We start from the raw sequence: 13,443 nt of genomic DNA, 5'->3' as shown, positions 1-13,443 counted from the left end.
ATAAGAGTAATAAAGTTTCAAGTAAATATCATGTAGCAGGCATGTACATAAGATTAAACTATAAACTATTGATACATATATATATATATATATATATATTTCTCTTTCTCTATAAACATATCTATCACTGGGTACATCAGTGTGTGTATACATATGCATATACACATCCACACACACACATGCATACGTACACATATGCACATACATGTACTGTGTTTTGGTGCATATATGCAGTTTTTATATTAAGCAGGATTAAAAACAATACAGGAATATAAAAATGTATTTTGAGAACACAGGTTACTTCTGAGAAGCAGTTTTTTCCTTATTGAGACACAAGTGGTGTGTTCATACCTGACCGCTAGAGTCCAGTGGGACCTGGGAGAGGGTGCTGGGGCATGGCAGCAGATACAGGGGGCAAAGGGGCTCCCCATCTTCATTGTACCAGCCTTTACTTCCTCTGGGGGCTCTTTGCGCTCATCATCCCTTTTCTGGATTAGAGGAGCATGACCTGCACAGAGACACTGTAAGGAGTTGTGACGGAGACTTTTGTTTTTGCTTTTGAAGTAAGCATGTGACATTAGCCAAAGAAAGAAGCAGTACTGTGTGAGTATTATTATGGTGTTATTTAATTTAGAGGTCCAAGTATAAGCCAGGTTAGTTATCGCTTCCCTTAAATTAGATTTTGCTTTGTTTGGCTTATCATTAAATGGCTGTAATAGTAAGAACCCTAGTATTTGACAACAGATCAGTCAGCATTCTTAAAGGAAGGAATCTTGGTTTGGGTTGTTTAGTTTTATTTTTTAATGGAAATATAGTTGACATACAATATCCTATTAATTTCAGATGTATAGTATAGTGACTGGACATTTATTTACTTTATAAAATGATCACCATCATAAGTCTAGTTAACCATCTGTCATAGGAAGTTGTTACAATATTATTGACTATATTCCTTGTGCTGTACTTTATATTAGCATGACTTACTAACTTTATAACTGGGAGTTTGTACCTCTTAACTCCCTTTACCTATTTTTCCATCCTTTGATCCCCTTCCCCTTGGCAACCACCAGTTTGTTCTCTGTATTTATAAGTATGTTTCTATTTCGTTTGTTCATTTGTTTTGCTTTTTTTTGTTTGTTTGTTTGAAAGAGAAAGCATGAATGGGTGGGGAGGGGCAGAGGGAGAGAGAATCTTAAGCAGGTTCCACGCCCAGTGCACAGCCTGACACCAGGGCTCCATCTCACTACCCTGAGATCATGACCTAAGCCAAAATTGAGAGTCAGACACTTAACTGACTGAGCCACCTGGGTGCCCCTGTTTTGCTTTTTAGATTCCACAGATAAGTAAAATCATATGGTATTTGTCTTTCTCTGTTTGACTTATTTCACTCAGCATAATACCCTCTTGGTCCATCCATGTTGTTGCAAATAGCAAGATTTCATTCTTTTTTTTTTTTATGGCTGAGTAACATTCCATTGTATGTATGTTTCTATACTACATCTTCTTTATCCATTCATCTATCGATAGACATTAGGTTTATTCCATATCTTGGCTATTGTAAATAATGCTGCAATGAACATAGAAGTGCAGATATCTTTTTGAATTAGTGTTTTCATTTTCTTCAGGTAAATAGCCAGAAATGGAATTGTTGGATGTTATGAAATTCCTATTTTAGCTTTTTGAGGAAACTCCATACTGTTTTCTATAGTGGCTGTACCAATTTACATTCCCACCAGCAGTGCACATCCTCGCCAACACTTGTTATTTTTTGTCTTTTTGATACTAGCTGCTCTGACACACGTGAGGTGACATGTCACTGTGGTTTTGATTTGCATTTCCCTGGTGATTAGTGATATTGAGCATTTTTTCATGTGTCTGCTGGCCTTCTGTATGTCTTCTTTGGGAAAATGTTGGCCTCTGCCCATTTTTTAATCAGATTGTTTGGGTTTTTTTTTTTTTTTGGTTGCTGAATTGTATGAATTCCTTATATATTTTGGATGTTAACCCATTATCAGATATATCATTTGCAAGTATCTTCTCCCATTCAGTAGGTTGCCTTTTCATTTTCTTGATGGTTTCCTTTGCTGTACAAAAGTTTTTAGTTTGATATAGACTCAATAGTTTATTTTTGCTTATGTTGCCCTTGCCTGAGGAGACAGAACCAAAAACATATTGCTAAGACCAGTGTAAGAGCTTACTGCCTGTACTCTTCTTAGGAGTTGTATGGTTTCAGGTCTTACATTTAAGTCTTTAATGCATTTTGAGTTTATTTTTGTATATGGTGTAAGAAATTGATCCATTTTCATTCTTTTACATGTAGCTGACCAGTTTTTCCAACACCATTTGTTGAAGAGACTGTCATTTCCCCATTGTGTATTCTTGCCTCCTTTGTCATAGACTAATTGACTATATATGCATGGCTTTATTTCCTGGCTCTCTATTCTGTTCCATAGATCTACATACCTGTTTTTGTGCCAGTACCATACTCTTTTGATTATTGTAGCTTTAGAGTATAGTTTGAAATCTGGGAACATGATACCTCCAGTTTTGTTCTTTCTCAAGATGGCTTTGGTTATGGGGGTGCCTGGGTGGCTCAGTCGTTAAGCATCTGCCTTTGGCTCAGGTCATGATCCCAGGGTCCTAGGATCGAGTCCTGCATCAGGCTCCTTGCACGGTGGGGAGTCTGCCTCCCTGCTCATGTGCTCACTCTGTCTCTCCTATCTCTGTCTCTCTCTCTCAAATAAATAAATAAAATCTTAAAAAAAAAAGATGGCTTTGGTTATTTGGGGTCTTTTGTGATTCCATACAAATTTTAGAATTATTTGTTCTTGTTCTATAAAAAATGCCATTGGTATTTTTATAGGGATTGCATTGAATTTGTAGATTGCTTTGGTTAGTATGAACATTTTAACAATATTAATTCTTCCAATCCATGAGCATGGTATATCTTTCCATTTATTTGTGTTATTTTCAGTTTCTTCCATCAGTGACTTACAGTTTTCAGAGTACAGGTCTTTCACCTCCTTTGTTAAATTAATCCTATGTATTTTATTATTTTTGATGCAATTGTAAATGGAATTGTTTTCTTAATTTCTCTTTATGATATTTTGCTATTAGTGTATAGAAACAACAGATTTCTATATATTAATTTTATCTTATTCATCTTTACTGAATTCATTTAATCTAATAGTTTTTTGGTGGATTCTTTAGGTTTTTCTATATATAATAATATGCTATCTGCCAATAGTGACAGTTTGACTTTCTCCTTACCAATTTGAATGCCTTTTATTCCTTTTTGCTGTCTGATTGTTGCGGTTAGAACTTCTAATGCTATGTTGAATAAAAGTAGTGAGAGTGGATATCCTTGTCTTGTTCCTAATCTTGAGTGTGATGTTATTTGTGTTTTCTCTTATATATGGCCTTTATCATGTTGAGTGTGATGTTATTTGTGTGATGTTATTTGTGTTTTCTCTTATATATGGCCTTTATCATGTTGAGGTATGTTCCCTCTATACTCATTTTATTGAGAGTTTTTAGATCATAAATGGATGTAGAATTTTGTCAAATATTTTTTCTGCATCTATTGAGATGATCATATGATTTTTATCCTTCATTTTGTGAATGTGGTATATCACATTGATTGATTTGAGGACATCGAACCATCCTTGCATCCCTGGAATAAATTCCATTTGATTATGATGTGTGATCCTTTTAACGTATTACTGAATTTAGTTTGCTTATATTTTGTTGAGGATTTTTACCTCTATGTTCATCAGTGAAACTGGCCTGTAATTTTCTTTTTTTGTAGAATCTTTGTCTGGTTTTGGTATCAAGGTAAATTCTGGCCTCATAAAATGAATTTGCAAGTGTTCCTTTCTCTTGAAATTTTTAGAATAGTTTGAGAAAGATAGGTATTAACTGTTCTTTCAGTGTTTGGTGGAGGGGCACCTGGGTGGCTCAGTCAGTCAGTCGATAGTGTCTGACTCTGGATTTCAACTCAGGTCATGATCTCAGGGTTGTGAGACTGGGCCCCACGTCAGGCTCTAGGCTTAGCGTGGAGTCTGCTTGAGATTCTTCCTCTCCCTCTGCCCCTCCCCCTCCCCACTCATACTCTCTAAATTAAAGAAATAAGTAAATAAACGAAATGTTAAAAAAACTAAATGTTTGGTAGAATTCACCTGTGAGGCTGTTTGGTTCTGGCCTTTTCTTTGTTGGAAGTTTTTTGATTACTGATTCAGTTTCATTACTAGTAATCAGTCTGTTCAGATTTTCTCTTTCTTCCTATTTCAGCCTTCCCTGATAATTGAGTGTTTCCAGGAATTTATCAGTTTCTTCTAGGTTGTCCAGTTTGTTGGCATATAACTGTTGGTAGTAGTCTCTTATACTCCTTTGTATTTTTGTGATGTCAGTTGTAACTTGTCTTTCATTTCTAATTTTAATTTGCTTTCTCTTCTCTTCTTCCTTCCTTTCTTCTTCTTCTTCTTCTTCTTCTTCTTTTTTTTGATGAGTCTTGTTTATCAATTTTGTTTATCTTTTTGAAGAACCAGCTACTAGTTTCTATGATCTTTTCTATTATTTTTAAGTTCTCTATTTCATTTATTTCTACTTCGATCTTTATCATTTCCTTCCTTCTGTTAACTTTGGGCTTTGTTCTTCTTTCTCCAGTTTATTTAGGTGTAAGGTTAGATTGTTTATTTGAGATTTTTCTGGTTTCTTGAGGTAGGCCTCTACTGCTATAAACTTCCCTCTTAGAGCTGCTTTTGTTGAGTCTCGTTGATTTTGGAACATTGTGTTTCTGTTTTCATTTGTCTCAAGGATTTTTTTGTTTTTGTTTTTAACTTCCTCATTGATCCATTGGCCATTGGTTCTTATTAGTGTGTTCTTTGGCCTCTGTGTATAGATTTAAAAAAAAAATTTTTTTTTTTGTAGTTGATTTATAGTCTTATACCATTGTGGTCAGAAAAGATGCTTGATACAAGTTCAGTCTTCTTCAGTTTATTGAGACTTATTTTGTTCTCTAATATGTGATTTATCCTGCTGAATGTTCCATATGGACTTCAAAACAATGTATGTCCTGCTGGTTTTGGATGGAATTTTTTGTATGTATCTGTTAATTCCATCTGGTATAATGTGTCATTTTAAGACCACTGGTTTTTTAAATTGATTTTCTGCCTGGATGATTTGTGTTAGTGGAGCATTAAAGTCCCCTACTATTATTGTATTATTGTCAGTTTCTCCCTTTTTGGCTGTTAATATTTGCTTCACATACTTAAGTGCTTCTATGTTGGGTACGTAGGTATTTACAACTGTTATGTCCTCTTGTTGGATTGATATTTTTATTATGTAGGGCCCTTCTTTGTTCTACAGTCTTTGTTTTACAGTCTATTACTACTCTAGCTTTCTTTTCATTTTCATTTTCATTTTCATTTTCATGGAATATCTTTTCTCACCCTTCACTTTTAGTCTGGGCATGTTTTTAGGTCTGAAGTGAGTCTCTTAGGTAGCATATTGATGAGTCTTGTTTATTTACCCATTCAGTCGCCCTATATCTTTTGGATATACTTGGAACACTTTGTCCATTTATATTTAAAGTACGTATTGATAGGTACATACTTATTGCCATTTTGTTAATTATTTTTGGCTGTTTTTCTGGTTCTACTGTGTTCCTTCTTCTCTTGCTCACTTCCCTTATGATTTGATGATTTTCTTCAGTGTTATGTTTGAATTCCTTTCATTTTATTTTTTGTGTATCTATTACAGGTTTTTGGTTTGTGATTACCATGAGGTTCACATATAATACCCTATGTATGTAACAGTATGTTTCAAGTTGATGGTTGCTTAAGTTTGAACACATTCTAAAAGCACTACATTTTTACTCTCCCCCTCCCTGTTTTACATTTCTGCCATCATATTTCACATCTTTTTATTTTGTGTATCCCTTAACTAACTGTTGTAGATATTGTTGACTTACTACTTTTGTCTTTTAACCTTCATACTAGCTTTGTAAGTCGTTCATCTACCACCTTTACTATATGTTCACTATTACAGTTAGATTTTTTCTTTCAAAATTTTCTATTCTTTTCCACTTAAAGAAGTTCCTTTAACATTTCCTGTAAAGCAGGGTTAGTGGTGATGAACTCTTTTGTGTGGGAAACTCTTTATTTGTACTTCAATTCTGAATGATAACCTTGCTGGGTAGACTGTTTCTCTTTGTGGGTTTTTCCCTTTCAGCACTTTGAATATATTGTGCCACTCCTTTCTGACCTGCAAAGTCTGCTGAAAAATCAGCTGACAGTATTAGGGTGTTCGCGTGTATGTAACTAGTTGCTTATTTCCTGCTGCTTTTGATATTTTCTCCTTAATTTTTGACATTTTCATTATTTTGTAACTTGGTATGAACCTCTTTGGGTTCCTCTTGTTTGGGGCTCTCTTTCCTTTTTGGACCTGGATGTCTGTTTTCTTGCCCAAGGTTCTCTTTCCTTTTTGGACCTGGATGTCTGTTTTCTTGACTGTTTCAGCTGTAACTTCTTTAAGTAAGTTTTCTCCTCCTTTCTCTTTATCTTCTCATTCTGGGACCTTTATAATGCAAATGTTAGTACCCTTGATATTGTCCTGAAGGTCTCTTGAACTATCCTCAGTCTTTTTTTTTAAAGATTTTATTTATTTATTTGACAGAGAGAGAGAGAGGGAGAAGCAGGCTCCCTGCTGAGCAGAAAGCCTGATGTGGGCTAGATCCCAGGACCCTGGGATCATGACCTGAGGTGCCCCAACTATTCTCAGTTTTTGAAATTCTTTTTTCTTTTTACCATTCAGCTAGGGTCATTTCTATTACCCTGTTTTACAGATTGCTGATCCATTATTCTGCATCCTCTAATCTGCTGTTGATTCCCTCTAGTATATTTTTCAATTCAGTTATTATATTCTTTGGCTCTGATTGGTTCTTATTTTATATTATTTCTTTCTTTCTTGAAATTCTTGCTGTGTTGATTAATTCTTCACCTGAGTTTGGTGAGCATCTTCATGACCATTACTTGGAACTCTTTATCAGGAAGATTGCTTGTCTCTTTTTCATTTAATTCTTTTTCTGAGGTTTTGTCTTGTTCTTTCATTTGGAACATATTCCTCTGTCTTCTCATCTTGCCTCTTTGTGTTTGTGTGTTTTAGGTAGATCAGCTACATCTCCTGTTCTTAAAGGAGTGGCCTTCTGTAGAAGGTGTACTGTGGGGCCCAGAAGTGCAGTCCCCTACTGGTCACCAGAATCAGCACCAGGGGTGTCCTTTGTGTGTTCCCTCCTGTTTTGGGTGAGCCACAACTGTTGTGGGCTCATGGTGGATGGGAGCCCCTTTGGGGGAGCACCAGTTAAGGCAGAGATGGCCTGGGGGTTGTGCTGGGGTGGGAGCTACTTTGGGGGCTGCCTTCCAGGGTGGGGAGAGTTGAGCGGGCAGGTCTGCAGGGGAATACCAGGGTGGGGCTAGCAGTGCTAGTAAGGTAGATAGAGAGTGTCAGAACTCTTTCTTACCAGTACTAGGCCAGCTAGGTAGGGTGAGAAAAATGGCATCTGCCCATGCTTCCATTCCTGGAGAAAGTTCCTGCAGTTCCCTGCAGCTCTGGCACATGCCCCAAAATTAGTCAGTCAATCTCCTTTATGTATGGCCCAGGTACTTTTCAAACTGCTGCCTCTGCACTAGGTCTTAGAGTGAGTATGTGGATGGGTCTTTTAAGAGTGGAGTCTTGTTTTCTTATAGCCCTCTGGCTGTGTTTGGATTAAGCCCTGCTGATTTTCAAAGCCAGACATTTTGGGACCCATCTTCCTGGTGCAGGTCCCCATGGCAAGATTGCCCCATGTGGGTCTTGAACCCCTCACTCCACAGGGAGGACCTCCCTGCATGTGATATCCCTTCCACTGCCATGCTGGGGGTGTGGGTCCCGATCAGACCGCTTCTCTGCCCCTCCTTTGCTTCTCGATGTGACTTTTTCTTTCTAGCTGTGGAAGAGTTGTTCTATATGTAGTTGTAGCCTTGGTGTGTCTGAGGAGAGGTGAGCTCCAATCTGCCATCTTGATCCTCCTGGGAAGCAGTTGTTTCTTTCTTTAAATAGGCCTGCACAGCATCATACTTTCCTTTGAAGGTAAGGGTCATTTTAATTACATTCTTAGCTGACAAGAGAAAGTTAAAGGATTAAAAGAAAAACCTCTATTTTTAGAAGCTGAAATTGGAACCATGCTTTTGGCATTGATGGTGAAGAGAAGCCTGGTAATTTAGGACTTGAGGCTTTATATTCTGAGTCCTTCAGTCCACGGTCCTATTTTTAGAAGTAGCTGGTTTTTATGCCTGCCTAGAAAGTCATCTATAGTGGAATGGAGTCAGTTTTTTAAAAAGAACTTAGAAATACTAAAATAATGTAGATGTTGTCAGTTCAAAGTTGAATAACTTGACACAGTAATTGAAAAGGATAGTAATGGAAGAAAGAATAAAGTACAGCTGTACATCTTCAAATAAGAGATAGGAATCAGAACAGTTGTGGGTGACCGACTTTCACTCATGTGAGCTGAAGAAAAACCCACTGAAACACTTCAGAATAAAAAAACATTAAATAATGGATTTGACAGCATCAGTGGCTAGTATAACCATGTACCTTTTTCCCCTAATCAATGATATTTTGAGTGTATGCCTTTTTTAATCATTAAGGATTTCATCACATCCCTAGGTTTTCAAGACTTTTTAAAAAAGATTTATTTATTTTTAGAGAGAGAGAGCACAAGAGCAGGGGGAGGGGCAGAGGAAGAGGGAGAATCTTCAGCAGACTCCCTCCTGAGCATGGAGCCCCACCTGGGGCTCGATCTCACAACACTGAGATCATGACCTGAACTGAAATCTGTCAGACACAACTGACTGAGCCACCCAGGTGCCCCTGCTTTACTTTTAAATTACTCTGAAGGTTTTATGATAAGGCCTCTGTCTTGAGAATACTATCTCTCTTTGTTACATACAGTATTTCTACATGGAAAACTTAAAACATACTTTTCTTCGATGCTGCAGACATTCGTTTATCATTCTCCTGAAGGGCCTGTTGCTTAATATGCTCATCACTTGTCTTTGGTGATAAGGTAAATAGGAGATAAGGGAGGCAGCCCTTGGAAGAGGTGAGCTGATAAACCTTGAAGAGCTCAAAGCTTATCAGTGGATGAAAACAGCATCTCCAGCTCCTCTTTATGCAAATTCCATCTTATAAGCAGCTATATTCTTTAGAGACTCTACTAGAAACTTGTGTGGAAAGTAGTCCATCTCCCCACATATGGCACGGAGCACTGCATTGGAGCTCCCCATGTCTGCTGAACACACTTCCTGTTAATAGGACCTGAAAACCCACCCGCCCAGTGAGTCACTCTAAATTATGGATGAGAGAATGCCCTGTTTTCACTTACACTTACCAGGGGATATTGTCTTTGGTTAAATTCATTTGTCTCTTTCAAATATGTGCATGAGTGATAAAATCATACCAGTCAGCTGACTGCTGAAAGTCTGATCTTATTTAATTTTGATATTTGCTGTTTATAAACATAAGCCTTTGTTATCAGATTAGAAAAGATGAAAATGATTCTGCAAATATTCAATATCATCAAGAATGAAAGGAACTGAACACTGTCTTCTTACTTTCACTGTAGTGGGAGGACAGATTGGTAAAGTCTTTCTAGGGGCAGTTTTATAATAGGTGTTCACATTTAAAATACATACGCTCTGGGACCTAGCAATTCTACTTCTAAGTGAGTTTGAGGAAATCGTGGACAGGTGGGAAAAGATATGTGTATAAGAATTTTAACATTTATTTGTTTATGTATGTATTAAGATTTATTTAAGAGAGAGAGCACGACAGGGGGAGGGACAGAAGGAGAGACTCTCCCGCAGTCTCCCTGCTGAGTGTGGAGCCTGATGTCGGGCTCAATCCCAGGACCCTGAGATCATAACCTGAGCTGAAACCAAGAGTGGAATGCTTAACTGACTGAGCCACCCAGGTGCCCTTAATTTTAACATATATAATGGCAAAAAAGTGGGGGGCAGGAAACAAGTATTTTTCAATAGAAGATTAAATTATAGCACTTCATACAAGGGAATATTATGATACTGTTAAAAAGGACATTTCATGTTTATAGGCATTGGCATTAAAAAACATTTGTTATACACTACTACATGAGAAAAGATTACAAAACCATGTGTATAGAATGATCTGACTTATTTTTATAATATATATTTATGGATGTTTGTTTTAAAGTTTGGTTTTACACAAAATTGCTGTTTACAGTGGTTATTTTTTGTGGGAGGATCTCTCCAATTCTAATTTGTACATTTCAGTATGGTTTAAAATTTTACATAAACTTGTATTGCTTTCATAGTTAAAGAAAATAGTCAAGATATTTACACGTGAAGAACAAAAGAATATATCCCTTTAGAGTGGGCAGTATACCACTGCTCCTTGTGTAGCACCCCTTCCTTCCTGGGCTGTCTCCCCAGCATTTGAAGTGTGTCACAGTGATGAGTGATCTCAAATCCCTTTTATCTAGTTTGGCACATTTTCCCTCCACAGTGAGAAGATTGCTCACCTCTGGCATCGTGATTCAGGTGTTCCCACTGCATGATAATGAAGCCCTAAAGAAGCTGGAGGACAGCTGGTACACCCGGTTGGCTTTGAAGTATCAGCCCTTAGGTACGTGTCAATACCTGTTCTCGTAGAGAACGAGGAGTGCTAACGAGGCGTCCTGATTCAGCAGTGGTGCTTTCTCACCATCTCGGGTAGATGTTTAATGCTCTGCTGGGCAAGGCTCACCAGCTGCATGGGCAAAAATTGGGGTTGGATAAGATGGTTTACATGACCTACTTAGTAATTTATTTTATTTCTAATAGCATTTCTTATGGGCCGAATGACAGGCTTTCATTAAATTTCACCAACAGCACAGGCTGTTCAGGGTGGCCTTCATAAGTACATGTCCGCGTTGGTGTAGGACAGATTTAGGAGAATTTCATTTGACTGTGAATATCCTGTATTTGAAAATTTCTCTTTCTTTAGAGCTAATAATTTGAGTGGACCAAGCTGTGCTCATTTTTAGGGGCAGACTAACAGGCCTAAACATCTTTTGAGGTAGTTTGTAAGGATCTTGGTGCATATTACTGAATCTGTCCCTTTTCTCTGAATACAGTTATGAGAGTACCCATTAATTTATTTGGTATGTGTTGAGCATTACTGTATGCAAACTGACATCAGTGTGGGTATTCAGATTTTTGGCTTAGTTATGTTTCTCTAAGCATAAGGATTATTAAGCTGTTAGATTTTACCATAAGCGTTGCTATCCATATTTCTTTGAAGGGCATTTCTCTTTTGACTTTGTTTAAAGGAATCCCTCTAAAATAATTTTATTTCTAATTTCCATTCCTGAAAACAGCTACTATAATATTGTAACAGTAAATAAAAATTTGTTTTTAAGATGAAAATTTGAAATTGCATTAGAATTTTTTCTTGTATCCTTTGAAAGGAAAAGCTTGTTTTTAATAGTTCTAGGTAAATACACTAGTAGTTTTGTGTTACACTTATTGACATTTTTTTCACTTTGTGTGGCATTTAGGTGCAGTAAATTTAAGTATTGCCCCTAGCACTTGTAGGTGACAGTATCCAGTAGCTGCTTAGAAAGTGAGGGGAAAAGTGAGTTGATGGTGAAGGCTGAGCATGGTTGTGGTAGAGGGTGTGAGGCTTTGGGGGGTGCTGGGACTGGTGATAGCAGCTGGGGCACAGGTGAATCTTGACCTTCCCCTTAAGATCAAAAGAGGGATGTCATGTGATTTGGAGCCCAGAACCCTGAGCACTGTTTTTTTTTCATTGTTTGGATATCCTTTGACCTGATTCAGATTTGAGGTGACCTGATCATACCAACTATTTTAGCATGTCCGTAGGTTAGTTAGAAGAATAAGGATAGGGGAAAATAGCTTATACCAGTTTACTTTGACCCATCTGCACAGACGATCTGACACATTATCTTGAAGTTTTAACTGCATATAATTAACCAAGAAATAATAACCCCATTATTGGACCTCCCCAGCCCCTGCATCGCACCCTGATCCCAGTGCAGGATGCTTTTACAACCCAGGCACTCACCCAGGTAGATGCAGCTGGCAAAGAATGTAGTGTTTTGAGACCCCTTTTGGGTTAGCTCCTGCCAAGTTCATAGAATATTTAACAGTGATGTTGCTTATCCCTTCTTTTGCCCAGTTCTTATGGGAAGGTATAGAGATAAATGTGTCCCATGGCTGTTCTAGAAGTTAATGTGTAGAATATTGTTTTGTACTTTTGAATAGCTTTTCTCCAGTGTATTGAATCATTTGCCATGGCACATTGATGAAAATTTACATTTTTGGATAGCGGGAGCAGATACTGTGGATGGGGAGTCTTCTTTGAAAAGAACATCTATAACTATGATATGAAAGTGAGAGAAAGGCAGGGAATATAAATTAAACCCACAAATTAAAATGGCTCATTGGCTATGGCTGAGTTTAAGCTAGGATCGTAGAGATTTGGGACAAGCCCCAAGCTGAGTATTTCTTTGGGAAGAGGGCATCCATCAGATAAGGAAGTAAAGAGGAAACAGACCCCGGGTGCCTTTCAGAGCAGCCCCGGCCTGGGCTCTAAGCTGGGGCAAGTATTGGGCTCGCTCTCCAGGCAAGTGGGGTCTTTGTACTGCATGGAAGATGGATTTACTATTGCACACTGATTGGGAAATGAGGGTATTAAATGATCCGCACTTAACTACAAAAATAAATAAGCTTACTTGAAATGGTGAAAGTCTTTGGTAGTCTCTACTTAAGGTCTTTTTTTTCCCTTTCGTTGTAGACCGTATTCGTGACTACTTTGGGGAAACAATCGCTCTTTACTTTGGATTTTTGGAATATTTCACTGTTGCCTTAATCCCTATGGCAGTCATTGGGTTACCTTACTATTTGTTTGTGTGGGAAGACTATGACAAGTATGTGATCTTCGCCTCCTTCAACCTGATCTGGTCCACAGTGATCCTGGAAGTGTGGAAGCGTGGCTGTGCCAATATGACCTACAGGTGGGGGACACTTGTCATGAAGAGACAGTTTGAGGAGCCCCGGCCGGGATTCCATGGGGTCCTGGGTATCAATCTTGTCACTGGTAGGGAGGAACCTCTCTACTCCAGCTACAAGAGGCAGTTGCGCATTTACCTGGTCTCTCTGCCCTTTGTATGCCTCTGTCTCTATTTCTCCCTGTATGTCATGATGATTTACTTTGACATGGAGGCCTGGGCCTTGAGTCTACATGAGAGCAGTGGATCCGAGTGGACCAGTGTCCTGTTGTATGTGCCCAGCATCATCTATGCCATTGTGATTGAGATCATGAACCGCCTCTATCGATACGCTGCCGAGTTTCTAACTTCATGGG

At 38.1% G+C, this 13,443-nt stretch overlaps 1 protein-coding gene across 2 annotated transcripts in view; it reads left to right on the top strand.

The window, feature by feature from the left end:
• ANO10 (anoctamin 10) overlaps positions 1-13,443 on the top strand; it is a 228,844-nt gene that overhangs the window by 19,004 nt on the left and 196,397 nt on the right. For both annotated transcript variants that reach the window (XM_088026823.1, XM_028107145.2), the window contains 2 exons: positions 10,582-10,701; positions 12,874-13,443. In XM_088026823.1, the coding sequence (XP_087882949.1) occupies positions 10,582-10,701; positions 12,874-13,443 (690 nt within the window). The remainder of the gene's footprint in view (positions 1-10,581; positions 10,702-12,873) is intronic.

The sequence above is a fragment of the Eumetopias jubatus genome, unplaced genomic scaffold, assembly GCF_037043125.1.
Source record: "Eumetopias jubatus isolate StellerSeaLion01/CBP00866 unplaced genomic scaffold, mEumJub1_p1.0 scaffold_1, whole genome shotgun sequence".
In the NCBI taxonomy this organism is placed as follows: Eukaryota; Metazoa; Chordata; class Mammalia; order Carnivora; family Otariidae; genus Eumetopias; species Eumetopias jubatus.
This window is presented reverse-complemented; position numbering and strand designations above follow the sequence as displayed.